This window comes from Glarea lozoyensis (assembly GCF_000409485.1).
Source record: "Glarea lozoyensis ATCC 20868 chromosome Unknown GLAREA13, whole genome shotgun sequence".
Taxonomy (NCBI): Eukaryota; Fungi; Ascomycota; class Leotiomycetes; order Helotiales; family Helotiaceae; genus Glarea; species Glarea lozoyensis.
The window spans coordinates 1,397,363-1,409,339 of record NW_007360987.1 but is presented as its reverse complement, the minus strand read 5'-3'; the positions used below and the strand labels follow the sequence as shown (position 1 = coordinate 1,409,339).

The following is an 11,977-nucleotide window of genomic DNA, read 5'->3' as shown; positions in this document are numbered from 1 at the left end:
GAATAGAGCGGAGTTTGCACGTGTAGGCTAAAGTCATCCAAAACTCCCAACTGCTTGCTTAACTTCGGCTAGCCAGAAGTTCAAGTTCTTATTCCAAGTAACATCTCAATTTCAACCCACATGCTGAGCCTCGATGAAGACCTTTGAAAAGTATCATACAAACAAATATATTCAACATATATACATTTTCGTCACCCCATCAACCACGCCCTACGCACCACCCTTCAAATAATAATCCAACCCATACCCCAACCACGCACACTGCTGCACATCCACAAACCCCGCCGTCCTCGACGGATAATCCAACAACTTAATCTTCCCCTCCGCACCACCCACCTGTTCCCACGGTCCCGTTGCCGCAATCGCCTCAAGACTCCTCTCATACCCGCGAATCTTCAGATACCTATCCTCAGGATTCGGATCCCCAGTCTTGATAAACGCGGCAAAATACCCGGACGTGAGTTGAATCGAGTAGAGATCGTTGGAATCACGCAACGTGCCTAGGTTGCCGAAGACCCACGGCATATCCGCGCCATGGAGTTTAAAGTAGGGCAGGTTGGGGTTGCCGTTGGGGTATTGTGCGGATTTTGGCGGGCCACCGAGGTTGTTGGGGTCGTAGCCGCCGGTGGAGCGTTGCATTTGGTAGAAGTAGGATTTGGGGAAGACGTGAGATTGCGAGGCGGCGTAGACGGTGGCCTGGTCGACGCAGCGGAATTGCAGGTCTGTGGCGACGCGTTGGGAGACGTTGAAGGAGTCGAGCGTGATGTTGCCGGTGTCGTAGTAGGGGAAGAGTTTGCTGTCGATGATGGATTGGGCGTTGGATGCTGAAATACCTAGGGAGGCTTGGATGCCGGCGAGTTCGGTGGTGACTGGTGTTTTTGGGTAGGTGGAGAAAGAAGCGCCGTCGTTGTCGACGATTCCGAAGATCACGGGGACGTATGCTGCGCTGCCGTTTTTGGTGACGAGGTCCAGGTTGGGCGTGTTGACATATGTACCGTCTTGGACGACGTAGCGGGCGACGGTTGGGTAGCTGACTACTTGAAGGGCGGGGACAGCTTTGAGACAGGCGATTTGAGCTTCGATTGAGGATTGTGTACAACCTGCGGATTGAAAGATTTGTTGACCGGCCGTGGTGTAGGACGCTGAGATTGAGAGGTAGCTGCTGTATGTTGTGGCATAATCTCCATTGACACCTAAAGCTACACCTCCTCCGAGATTGGACATTGCTACTGCTCCTTGGTATTTGCCGATTGCTTTTGGTGAGCCGAGAAGAGTTCGAACTGAACCTGCTCCAGCTGATTCGCCGATGATGGTAATTTTCTTGGGATCGCCTCCGAATGAAGCAATGTTTTGGATAGTCCACTGAGGAAGAAGTCAGTATGTGTTAAAGGATCTGGAGAGAAATAACTGGGAACCATACCTCAAGAGCAGTAACCTGATCACCAATACCATAATTCCCCGTAACATTCGTCCCAGGAATAGCAAGGAACCCCAAAGTAGAAAGTCTATAATTAATATTCACAACCACGATATCCTCTCTCGAAGCCAGATTCCCACCATCACTTCCGGAATCCGCACCAGAACCCCCCGTAAAACCACCTCCATGAATCCAAAACATCACAGGACGCAGTTCGTCAGTCGCTCCTTGTCTTGGAATAAACGGAGTCTGAATATTAACGAACAGACAGTCCTCGCTTCCTGAACCCCCTTGAGCGCATTGAGCACCATATTTGGTGGCCTGGATGGTTTGACCTTTAGGCGTGTATAATGAGGAGTGCACGAATCTTTGCGGAGCATTCGCGTACGGGATACCGAGGAATCGAAATGACTTTTGATTTCGGTAACCCACGTAGGTATTGCCACCTGATGCGATGCTAACTTGGTTGTTTGCACTGGCGCTTGAGCTGCTAGGTTGAGAAGAAGTGCTTGATTGGGAGCATAGCACAGGAACACGAGCCCCTAGAGCCAGAGTGCGAATGGTAAAGGTGCCGTATCCCTCAAGAAGACCATCTTGAACATGGTAGAGTTGGTTTGAGAACGCTTTTCTCGTAGATGCGACGTAAGCGAGGGATTGTTGTATATCTGAACGATGCGCGTTGATGATTGAACTTGGAAGTAGAGTCTCGTTCAAAGCAGCACAAGCCGAAATAGCACCTGCCCTGTTATTGCTATCAAGCAAGAGGAAACTAGCATGATTCCTATCGTCCGAAGCGTTCAAGTTATTCTGATAAAGAAGAGTCAGAGAAGTAGCCGCATTCGAGACCGCAAGAGCACAAGTGGCGAGCGAGGCACTCAACACCAAAACCGAATTGAACAACATCTTGAAGAGCTTGACTTACACAATCTCAATTCAGGAACCGACCCAGCTTTTATTAATTGCATTTTGCCTCCCCGGACTCTTTTTAATCAAGCAATTCACGGTGGATGCTCTTTCGATTTAGCCGGCAATATCCAGCAAGTCGCGCGCGAGTGACAGTCGTAGCGTCATAGTAGCTGCATGTCGTACCGCAATATCGGGGAGAGAATCGATCTAGCAATTGAGCTAGCATCGCGAAAAACGTGGAGAAGTTGAAGAGAAGGGGAAATACAACTTTATCCACTCGGGAACTAACCGATGAGGGACAGATGTTCCGCTTCACAGCATGACGAGGAGGGGTACTTTATCCGGAGCCGTAACGCCGAAGGCGATTGTGAGATCATGGAGAATTGCATCAGTGTCTAGAACATCGTCTGAATTAAAGAAGGGCTTTATGAGCCGCATGGTGCGGTCGAAGGGCTTCTCAAAAAGCTGTTTGCCGAGGTCAGTTCTGCTTACACTATTATTGATGGAAAACTGAAAGACTAACCTTAACGGGCCTATACAACCGTTCCATATAGGTCTAGAATTGCCACCTATCAACTAGTAAGTAGTTTCTACACAGAGGAGCCTTCTATGGCTATTGAAAGTGTGTCATGGCATTCAACTTCCTTAACCCATTGGCAGGTTGTCTAGATAGTCGTAGAAGTGACAGTTTGAGAGTAGTATCGTAGAAGACAGCAATTATGTTGTTCAGCCTGGCTCTATACTGTTAAACGAAGATCCAACGTTCGCAGCGATGACAATTCAATACCCAGATACCCGAAGAAAGTAAGCTCGACAAGTTGTGAAGCCTGGCGTACGAGCCAGCAAGTGATGTCAGACATTCATCGTGTCAAAGATCTCACAACCTACGTAGAACCCTCACAAACATCATAAAAACACAACATTAACACCTCTCTATTCTCATCTCACATCTCACATCTCATCTATCACCCCCCTTCAACACCCCTACCCACCCACCCACAGAACTCAATTCATCCATCCAATCACCCCCACCAAAGCAACCACCAGCAACATAAAAATAATGCCTCGTTGCAATACTAACACCTAGCAAACCAAACCAGACCAGCCAATCCGGCCAAAAATAAAAAGTAGGAACGTGATCACCACGGCTCAGCAACCGAACATTATTTTTACATTTATACCATCAAAGGGTCTCTTATCACCCACCAGCCTTTCATAAGCAAAAGCAAGTTGACAGCGAATTTTATCTTCGTCCACTCCGCCACCTTTCGTGTAGTTAGAGATGAAGAGAAAAAAACTTCCAACTACAGCCTGAAGACCACATACACAATCCCCATTGCATCCCCACCAGAAACCAGAAGAAACCACCACCATCCATTCATTCTTATCCCCAAGTTTATTTTGCGTCGAAAAAAAATGATATGGAAACGAAGTCTTGCCGCCGCCGTCGCTTTATTTAGCACTTTCAAAAAACAAGTAAGGGTATGATAGGAAGAATGTTCGTGCCAAATGAAAGATTGAAGTAACGCCCCGCAAGCTATGCTCGTTTTGAAAAGAAGAATAAAACCCAGCCCATCCATAAAGCTCGTTCATTCCCTGACTACGAAAAATCGTGGACAGCGGAATGCGTCGTCGTTTCTGAACTCTTTCCTGCATCGCATCATGTAATTATTATGTCATTTGTCGTTTTTATACCCTCCGATTCATTGCAGCTGTTGCTCCCGCTGAGGCGAGATCCTGTTTTGCACTGACGTTTCTTGTGACTCGAGGAAGCGCACTGCCTCCTGCTGCAATGATAGCTCCAGTACTTGTGCGTTTGCTGCCAATTGACCCGGTGGAGGTGTTGAAAGCGTTGACGTTTGAAATTCTTCGAGCATGTGCGTTTGCGGCGATGGATTTGTTTGGACTAGATCCAGCTGCTTCTCGGTTCCTAACCGCTGTGCCGTTTTTGAAGCTCGTAACAGGTGGTTCGGGTAGTGGTCGATTGCTGCCAGATGGTGTCGATACAGTATTTGTGCGTTTGATTGGAGAATCGTTTCGCAGGGCAGTCCGAGGCACAGGCATAGGCAGTTTCTTGCCTGTGATGAACTCATGCCTTACGGCTTCATCGGGCTTCATTCGTCGATCAGGATCCCATCTCAAACAACGAGCGAGGAAGTCCAGGAACGGCTCATCGTCAGTTTTGAGCACCTGAGAAAGTGTTTTTGATGATGGACGACGTCGGCGACCTTTGGAGGAGACAGTAAGACGTGGCTTTCCTAATGAGTCAAAGAACAGTTTCCGACGAGTGCTCTTTTCAATGAGGTGCTTTTCGGGCGGCCCGAAGACCTCCATTATACAAGCAAGTTGCTCTTGTTCGTTTTCTCCGGGGAAAATCGGCACTCCGGTAAATACCTCTGCCAAAATACAACCCAAACTCCACATATCGATGGGCATGCCATAAGTCATACCAAGAATGACTTCAGGAGATCGATAGAATCGGGATTGGATGTATGTATACACTCTTTCATTTTCAAAGCAACTTGATCCGAAATCAATGACCTTGATTTCGGAATGCATAGGATGTGCCAAGAGAATATTTTCGGGTTTCAGATCGCAGTGAATGACTTTCTTCGATTTCAGGAGTAACAGACTGCTGAGAATTTGTTTCGTAAATCGTCTGACTACCTCAAGATGAGATCCTCGGAATGCATTCGACTTGATGAATTCGTAGAGGTTCATATCGAGGAGTTCTGTGGAAATGCAAAGGTGGCCACGGAAGTAAAAACTTTGGGTAAAGTTGACCATGCTGTGTTTGTTGTGAGGATCCTATCATGTCATTAGCATCTCTAAAAAAAACTTTAGTTAGAAACGACTTACCCATTCGCGAAGCTTTTGTAGAATGTTGACTTCTACTAGAGCTTGCTGATGAAACCTCTTCTTGTTGCGAATGATTTTAATCGCAACCAAAACACCAGTTTTGTGATCAATACAACGAACAACCTGACCAAAACTTCCCTTTCCAAGGATGTCAATTATCTCATAACGGTATGAAAGATGATCTCCAGTCACGATGGTATAGTCTCCACGCTCATCGTCATAACCAAAGTTGGCAGCATCACTGGTAAGATCACCAACATGCTTTGCGGCGTGTTGAGTCCCACAGAAGTACACGTCTTTGAAATCGACAATCTCGCCTCGTTCATAGATATTAAGGTTCGCAATTTGAAGAGCTTGACTAGCAGAGACTCTATCTTTTGGCGTAGCGCGTTTCCGAAGAGCGTCCAATACTCTAGCTGCATGTTCCGTTTCTTTTCTCTTTGACGCAAGTTTCTTCATATACTCTTCAGCGATCAAATCATCCTTGTCTAAATCTACAGTCCATCGATCTGGAACTCGCAAGCCATTAGTTGAAGATTGGGACCTCAACATCTTCTGCATAACGGATGAGGTAGAGCGTATCGATGAGCCGTTTGAGCTCTTTTCGTGACGTAAATTGCTTTCAACAGATTCCTTCTTAGGGCTAGCATTCGCGCCCCAACTATCACTCTTCGTTCTATCATGGCCGCTGAAAATGCTCAAGCTTGATGCAGAGCTTTTCCGACGTTTGGAATCAAGGTAAGTTGTAGATTTGACGGATGGACTAGGGCTTGGAATGGAGTAACTACTGAGATTGTTCAACGTAGCGGATGCAGGGAGTCGAGGGGGTGGCATGTTATCATGCTTTGGTGGTAGAGGAGCGTGATCAGCTCGTTCACTAGCCGCATGAGACATGTTACTCTTCGAGGTACTCCGTTTCCATCCGAGGCTTAATTTTCGTCGCAATGAGGTGCCGGAGGATGGTGTCGTAGGCTCATCGGGACTTGGAATCCTCGGTGGAGTGTCGATTTTTAAGGGTTTAGTAACCTTTTGAGCTCGTGGTCCAGTTAACCTTGGAGGCCTTGGAGCTTCATTTGCGCTCTCGGCGGTACTGAAATCACCACTTGTCTTGGATCTTGGCATAAATGAATGCTCCCCGCCATTCTTTGGTAATGACGATGATACGAAGGGTGAAACAGCCTGTCTTTGCTGTCTGTTACCATTTACAGGAATTGGCATAGAAGACTCGGAGCTGCTTTCTGGCTGAGAAGACTCCGATCTCAATTTCTGAGTGGAACTGCTGCTTCTCATTCGAGCCAGGTTAAACTCGGGCTTCTCATCATGTCGGTTGCGGGAGAAAAAGGACGCCTTTGAAGCAGTCATCGGACTGCTTGGTGTTTTGGTACTGACGCGGCGAGGTGGAGGGGTGACGTTGCCGTCTGGAGATAAAGAATCTTGGCCAAGAGTCGCGACTTTCGCCGCAGTAGTGGTACTTAAAGGAAGCAAGTTTAATGGTGGCAATCGCAAAGGCTTCAGATTCTTCTTTTTGGTTGTGTTAATGGGCGTGGTTTGGTTTTGATCGGCTTCAGATGAAGATGTGGTAGATACGAATTGTCGTGCCTTGGGTTCGCGATCGTTTTTTGGAGGTTCTCGTATCGAATTCTTCCCAGATATACTCGCAGACGAAGTGCTATTAATGCTACTCGTATCAAAAGGCATGTTCGACGCTCTTTTATTGAAAAATGGCTGCTCTATAGGAGTCTCTTTTGGAGATTCGTAGGCTTTGGGTATGGCTGGTACAGGCGGTACCTCTTCCTCCTCGTTATTACCCGCAGAACTATTCAAACTTCGAGGTTTCGGTGTGGGTAATCGAGATGAGGAAGGTTGTTGCTGAGATACCCGCGGTTGTAATGACCCTGCCGAAGTTTGAGATGTGCTATAGCTTGCGGTTGACCCAATTGACAGGCCGGAACTGTAAGACTTACGATTTGGATCAGGCGTCGTCCTTGAGGACAAGGGAGTGGAAACCTTTCGAGGTAGCATGGAGGGAGATCTCGAAGACTGTCGTATCGTAGATTTATCTGGCATTGGCTGGGGAGGAGTATCTGGTATTGGAGGCGGGCCTTGCAAAATTGATAACCGTTTCGCTCGACGAGCATCTGTCGGGCTCACTGTCCTCGCCCCAAGCCCAGTTGCGTGAGAAGAACCGGAACCTGGCATGCCAGGCATCATTGACATTCTTTTCGAGGTTGATGATGGCGTAGTCGTACCTCTGCCGTTTGACTTTCCGGGCGATTTCCCAGCAAAAGACGAAGAGCGACTATGCTCTGGCGTTCCAACGTTTCCTGCTGCCAAATGTGTCTGGCCTTGTCTCGACGGGGGCTGTAAAGATTTCGTCTTCGCTGCACGAGATGCAGTTAACCCTCTCGCTCCATCCGTATATGTCGGCTGTACTCCGATGTTTGCTCGAGTCGAAGCACCTGCCGCTTCGGCCAACCCCTGGGATGAGTTACTCGTTGCCAAACTCGGTCGTCTCCTCTGGGCTGGTCTTGTGTAATCAGAATCAACCACCCCAGGTCCTATCGACTTTCTCGGTGCCCTTGTAGCATTCGCGGCTCCGCTGCCAGATATTGGAGGATATTGACTTTGTCTGCGGGTTCGCACCGCCAAAGGACCACTAGGTGGATCCATGGAACCCGCCGTGCCCGAGGTGGTGGAAGAAACACTACTTTGTCTGGTTGAGGTGCTCTGTCTCCGTAACAGAGAACTTGTTCTCGCTGGTCTGGGACCATTCGTTGCTCTCCCAGCGACAGCCCCCTTTCCCTCCGTCATGACCTTGCTCCCCCCGGTATTGGTCCCATTTACTGCCGACAATTGGGTCGCGAAATCATTCGTAGAATCACCAGTGATGCTGCTTTGCAAGTCGTCGAAACTGGGAGAGGGGAGGAAATCGAAGGAGGCGGTAGGCTTCTGATGCTCGACCGAACCGATTGAGCCAAATGAAAATAATGAATGATTATTGCTCCTCGAGGCACTGAGATTGGGCTCTCTCCCAGACGAAACACGCTGATTTGTCGATAAAGCGTTATTTTCCAGCCTGTCCATCATTAGCCAGCGCCCATCACCCATCTGGTTAGCATGCGACACGCGCGGATGGTGGTTGTCGAGATGGGATGAGAATTGCGTTGCATTCGCTTTAGGTTGGAGGTTGGACCTACGATTTAGTTGGGGAGTAGCTCGGTCTTGGGCCCGCGGGAGCTGCTGGAGTCTTGTAGTCCCGAATCATTGACGCTTCTCGGTCGTCTCACACCTCCCGTGTTAGCTGTTGCGGTTGCAGATGAGCTCTCCGTTAATCTCAGTCCGTTTCCAGGCCGAGGAAGACAGCGAGCTAATTCATCTCCAGGACGCGATGGTGGTAGAGGTGGTACAGGTGCAAGATGAGGTCGCAGAAACGGACGCGGGCAGAATAGTTCGATGCCAGGACAAGGCCTGGTCGTCTGAGGGTTGGAGTTGAGGATCGAGGGTCGAGAAAAATAGGCGGCCAATACGATGGGCGGGCGGTGGATGGGTAAACCAGTCGCGAATTCGAACGTCAATTTTGGCGGGACGTTCGAGCGTAAAGTTGAAGGTCGTGCGTTCAGGAGATGGTGAAAATGATGATCTCTAGATATTCTCTAGGAATTCTCTCTACTCAGTAAATGCTTCTCTGTTGCGTGCAGCAAGATGCGGTTGACCGTGTTCATGGAAATTGGATGTTCGTCGTTACTGTACACACACCCACCTTGATCGCTCAGATTTGATTGCTGAGGGAACGACGGTCGGTAACTGCCAGGGGCTTTCCACATCCGAGACCACGACAGCCAGTTGGAGGGTTGCATCAGAGGGGGAAGCGATCAACAGGCACATCTGACTGGTAAAGATCACAGGTGAGGGTCATTTATGCTTGGAATGTTTTGTTATTCCATCGACGTTATCATGTTGACGTCGTGTATCGTGAGGTGGGATCCATGGTGTTTACGGAGGTGCTGCATAGTCTATGACTGCCGTGTAATAGTACATCATAGGAGTGTACCTAGGTACAGTAACTAGAGAGAAGAATAACTCATTTCATTCTAATGATTGGGCCAAAGCAGAATCTTGTGACTATTTTCTCCTCTAAACCCTATATGTTTAATTCTCTAACCCGTTAGTTCTCGTAGTGGAGAGATAATGGAGACAAATCCTAATTCGACCTCAATCCTAACCTTATTTAGAGTCTTGTTAAGGTCACCCCTGAAATGCGCAGCTGTTTCCAAATAAATACAATACCAAAACGCACTAGATCCGCGTACTAACTACATTTAATATCTCGAGTAACGACTTAGTTCGTAATTGGACCCTGAATTATCAGAAGCGAATAAGATATTTTGAGCTTGAGATGAAAGAACAAAAGGGGGGGATTTACCCCTTACTTTGAACACCACCTACACCGCAATTGCCACATTAATCGCACATCAATCGCCACATACAAATCTGCACACTCCTTGCATAACCTTCTCGTGCATTGCATTTATCCTTTTGTGCAGTCTTCCCCTATTGGTATCTCCACAGGAAGGCTGAAATCTGGGGTCATATGCCGCTGAGCAACAGCAACCAAGTCAAGCTTCATCACTCCCAATCAAGGCCTGGTACTTGGTCGCATCAAGAGCTTCAACGGCTATGTACGATTCCTCCCGTCGGACAATTTATAGGCGGCTCGTTAGTGGTGTTTGCCGGAGGAATATCAAAGGTGGTGTGAAGCAAGATCTTGAGAAGGCTGACAGCCTGGCAAGCGGCGTGCCGCGGCTTGGACGTCATCATGGCATTTCGCGTCTTAAAGAACACCATCAACACCACGCTTCGTCGAAGAAGTTGAGATAATCCCCGTTGGACGTGTCGACGCGACTTGACACCCAATATTGAAGTTATTGACCTTCATCGCCAGTCTCTACACTAATCTGGGCACCCATCGTCTGGGCGCGCTCGCCTGCTTTGCTCGAATCGTGTCCCAATACCCCGCGAAAGATCGAGATATTCCCCGAAACTCTACCACCACATCAAAAGCATATTCACGATACTGAAGATGGATGAGTACGCATATGAAGCGTTTGCCAACCGGGAAGAGCCAATTCCGGTTGTGGCACTTGATGAGAGGCCGGAGGATCATTTGTCCAACGATGAAGGGAATGATCACTTTGAAGTGCCAGGAGATGAACGCAAAAGGGATCGATTCTGGAGGCAAGGCAAAAATCTAAGAGATACATTCAAGAACACAAAAGAAAAGGTATCTGAAAGGAATGCCAGTGTGCAGGATCGATTGCTGGAAAAGTACGTAGACTCCATTTGATACTGTACTCTTCTGACATGTGATTCAGACTTCTACAACAAGTGATACCTATCGAGGATCAATCTTCAAGTAAAGACTCTACCAGCAATTCTCAATCCGAATTCGTGTCAAGACCTTCTTTTAACATCACCACCATGTCCAACAATTTCCGCAGATTCAATGCTCGAATAGGTGTTGTTTTTGTCTTCCAAACGAAAGCAATACAGCTTCTATCCTGGAAGTACCCTACACATACGTTGTCGTTTCTTGCCATATACACATTCGTATGCCTGGATCCGTTCCTCCTCACAGCTCTACCGCTAGTCTTCCTAATACTAGGCCTCCTCATACCCTCCTTCATCGCCAGACATCCAGCACCACCATCCACAATCAACATAGAATCCTCCACCCAATACCCCACCACAGGCCCAGCACTAGCCCCAGCACCCACCGTCAAACCCGCCAAAGAACTATCCAAAGACTTCTTCCGCAACATGCGCGACCTCCAAAACTGCATGGAAGACTTCTCGCGCGCCCACGACAAGATAATCTCCCTCCTCGGCCCCCCCACAAACTTCTCCAACGAAGCCCTCTCCTCAACCCTCTTCTTCTTCACCCTCACCGCCGCCCTCGCCATGTTCATAGGAAGTCACCTCTTCCCCTGGCGCATTCTCTTTCTGGTAACAGGCTGGACCCTAACCGCCCTCGGCCACCCAACCCTCCAACGCCAATTCTTAGCCACCCATCGCACACACATCGTGCCCCATGAGCAAGCTGCCCAGGCCTGGCTCAACACCTGGATCGCCCACGACATCATCCTCGATTCCGCGCCGCAGACGCGCGAAGTCGAGATTTTCGAGCTCGAAAAGCTGTCCGCGGGCGGCGAATGGGAAGCCTGGCTCTTCAGCGCGTCGCCGTATGATCCACTTAGCGAGATCCGGATACGCAGCGAACGACCGAAGGGGACGCGGTTTTTTGAGGATGTGCGCGCGCCCGAGGAATGGGAGTGGAGTGAGAAGAAGTGGGCGTTGGATCTGTGGAGTCGGGAGTGGGTTGAGGAGCGGATTATAACGGGCGTGGAGGTTGAAACGGAGGGGGAGAGGTGGGTGTATGATTTGAGGTACGAGGGTGAGGAGGGGGAAGATGAGGGAGATGATGAGACGCCGAGGAAGGAGGGGAAGAGGAGGGTTTTGCCTAGTTGGGAGGAGGGGAGTGAGGGGGATGGAGAGAGGGGACGGAGAGGGGAGTGGAGGAGACGGAGGTGGGTTAGGATGGTTAAGAGGAGGTGGGCTCAATCTGGTTCGGATGCGTGATGTTCACCTACCTTTATTGGGAAGCGGGAGTTTGGTAGGTATATCATAGCGGGCGTCAATTGGAATCTATTTCTCTAAAGTGCTTATCCTTATTCTCGCTCCCCGTGATATCCTTCTCAGCAACAAATTTCCTCCACTACATTCAACACCCAATCCACT

The 11,977-nt window shown here is 48.8% G+C and overlaps 3 protein-coding genes across 3 annotated transcripts; 1 reads left to right on the top strand and 2 right to left on the bottom strand.

Annotated features, from left to right (window-relative positions):
* Positions 1-210: 210 nt before the first annotated feature.
* GLAREA_10417 (alpha/beta-Hydrolase) lies at positions 211-2,320 on the bottom strand (the record flags this gene model as incomplete). Its single annotated transcript, XM_008080467.1, has 2 exons — positions 211-1,362; positions 1,421-2,320. 2 exons carry the CDS (start codon positions 2,318-2,320, stop codon positions 211-213), a joined length of 2,052 nt encoding a protein of 683 aa, XP_008078658.1.
* A 1,692-nt stretch (positions 2,321-4,012) lies between these two features.
* Positions 4,013-8,447, bottom strand: GLAREA_10416 (Protein kinase-like (PK-like); the record flags this gene model as incomplete). Its single annotated transcript, XM_008080466.1, has 3 exons — positions 4,013-5,131; positions 5,183-8,258; positions 8,380-8,447. 3 exons carry the CDS (start codon positions 8,445-8,447, stop codon positions 4,013-4,015), a joined length of 4,263 nt encoding a protein of 1,420 aa, XP_008078657.1.
* A 1,815-nt stretch (positions 8,448-10,262) lies between these two features.
* GLAREA_10415 (uncharacterized protein) lies at positions 10,263-11,818 on the top strand (the record flags this gene model as incomplete). The annotated part of the gene is made up of 2 exons (XM_008080465.1): positions 10,263-10,507; positions 10,555-11,818. The coding sequence occupies 2 exons, from the start codon at positions 10,263-10,265 to the stop codon at positions 11,816-11,818; spliced, it is 1,509 nt and encodes a 502-aa protein (XP_008078656.1).
* Positions 11,819-11,977: the final 159 nt, after the last annotated feature.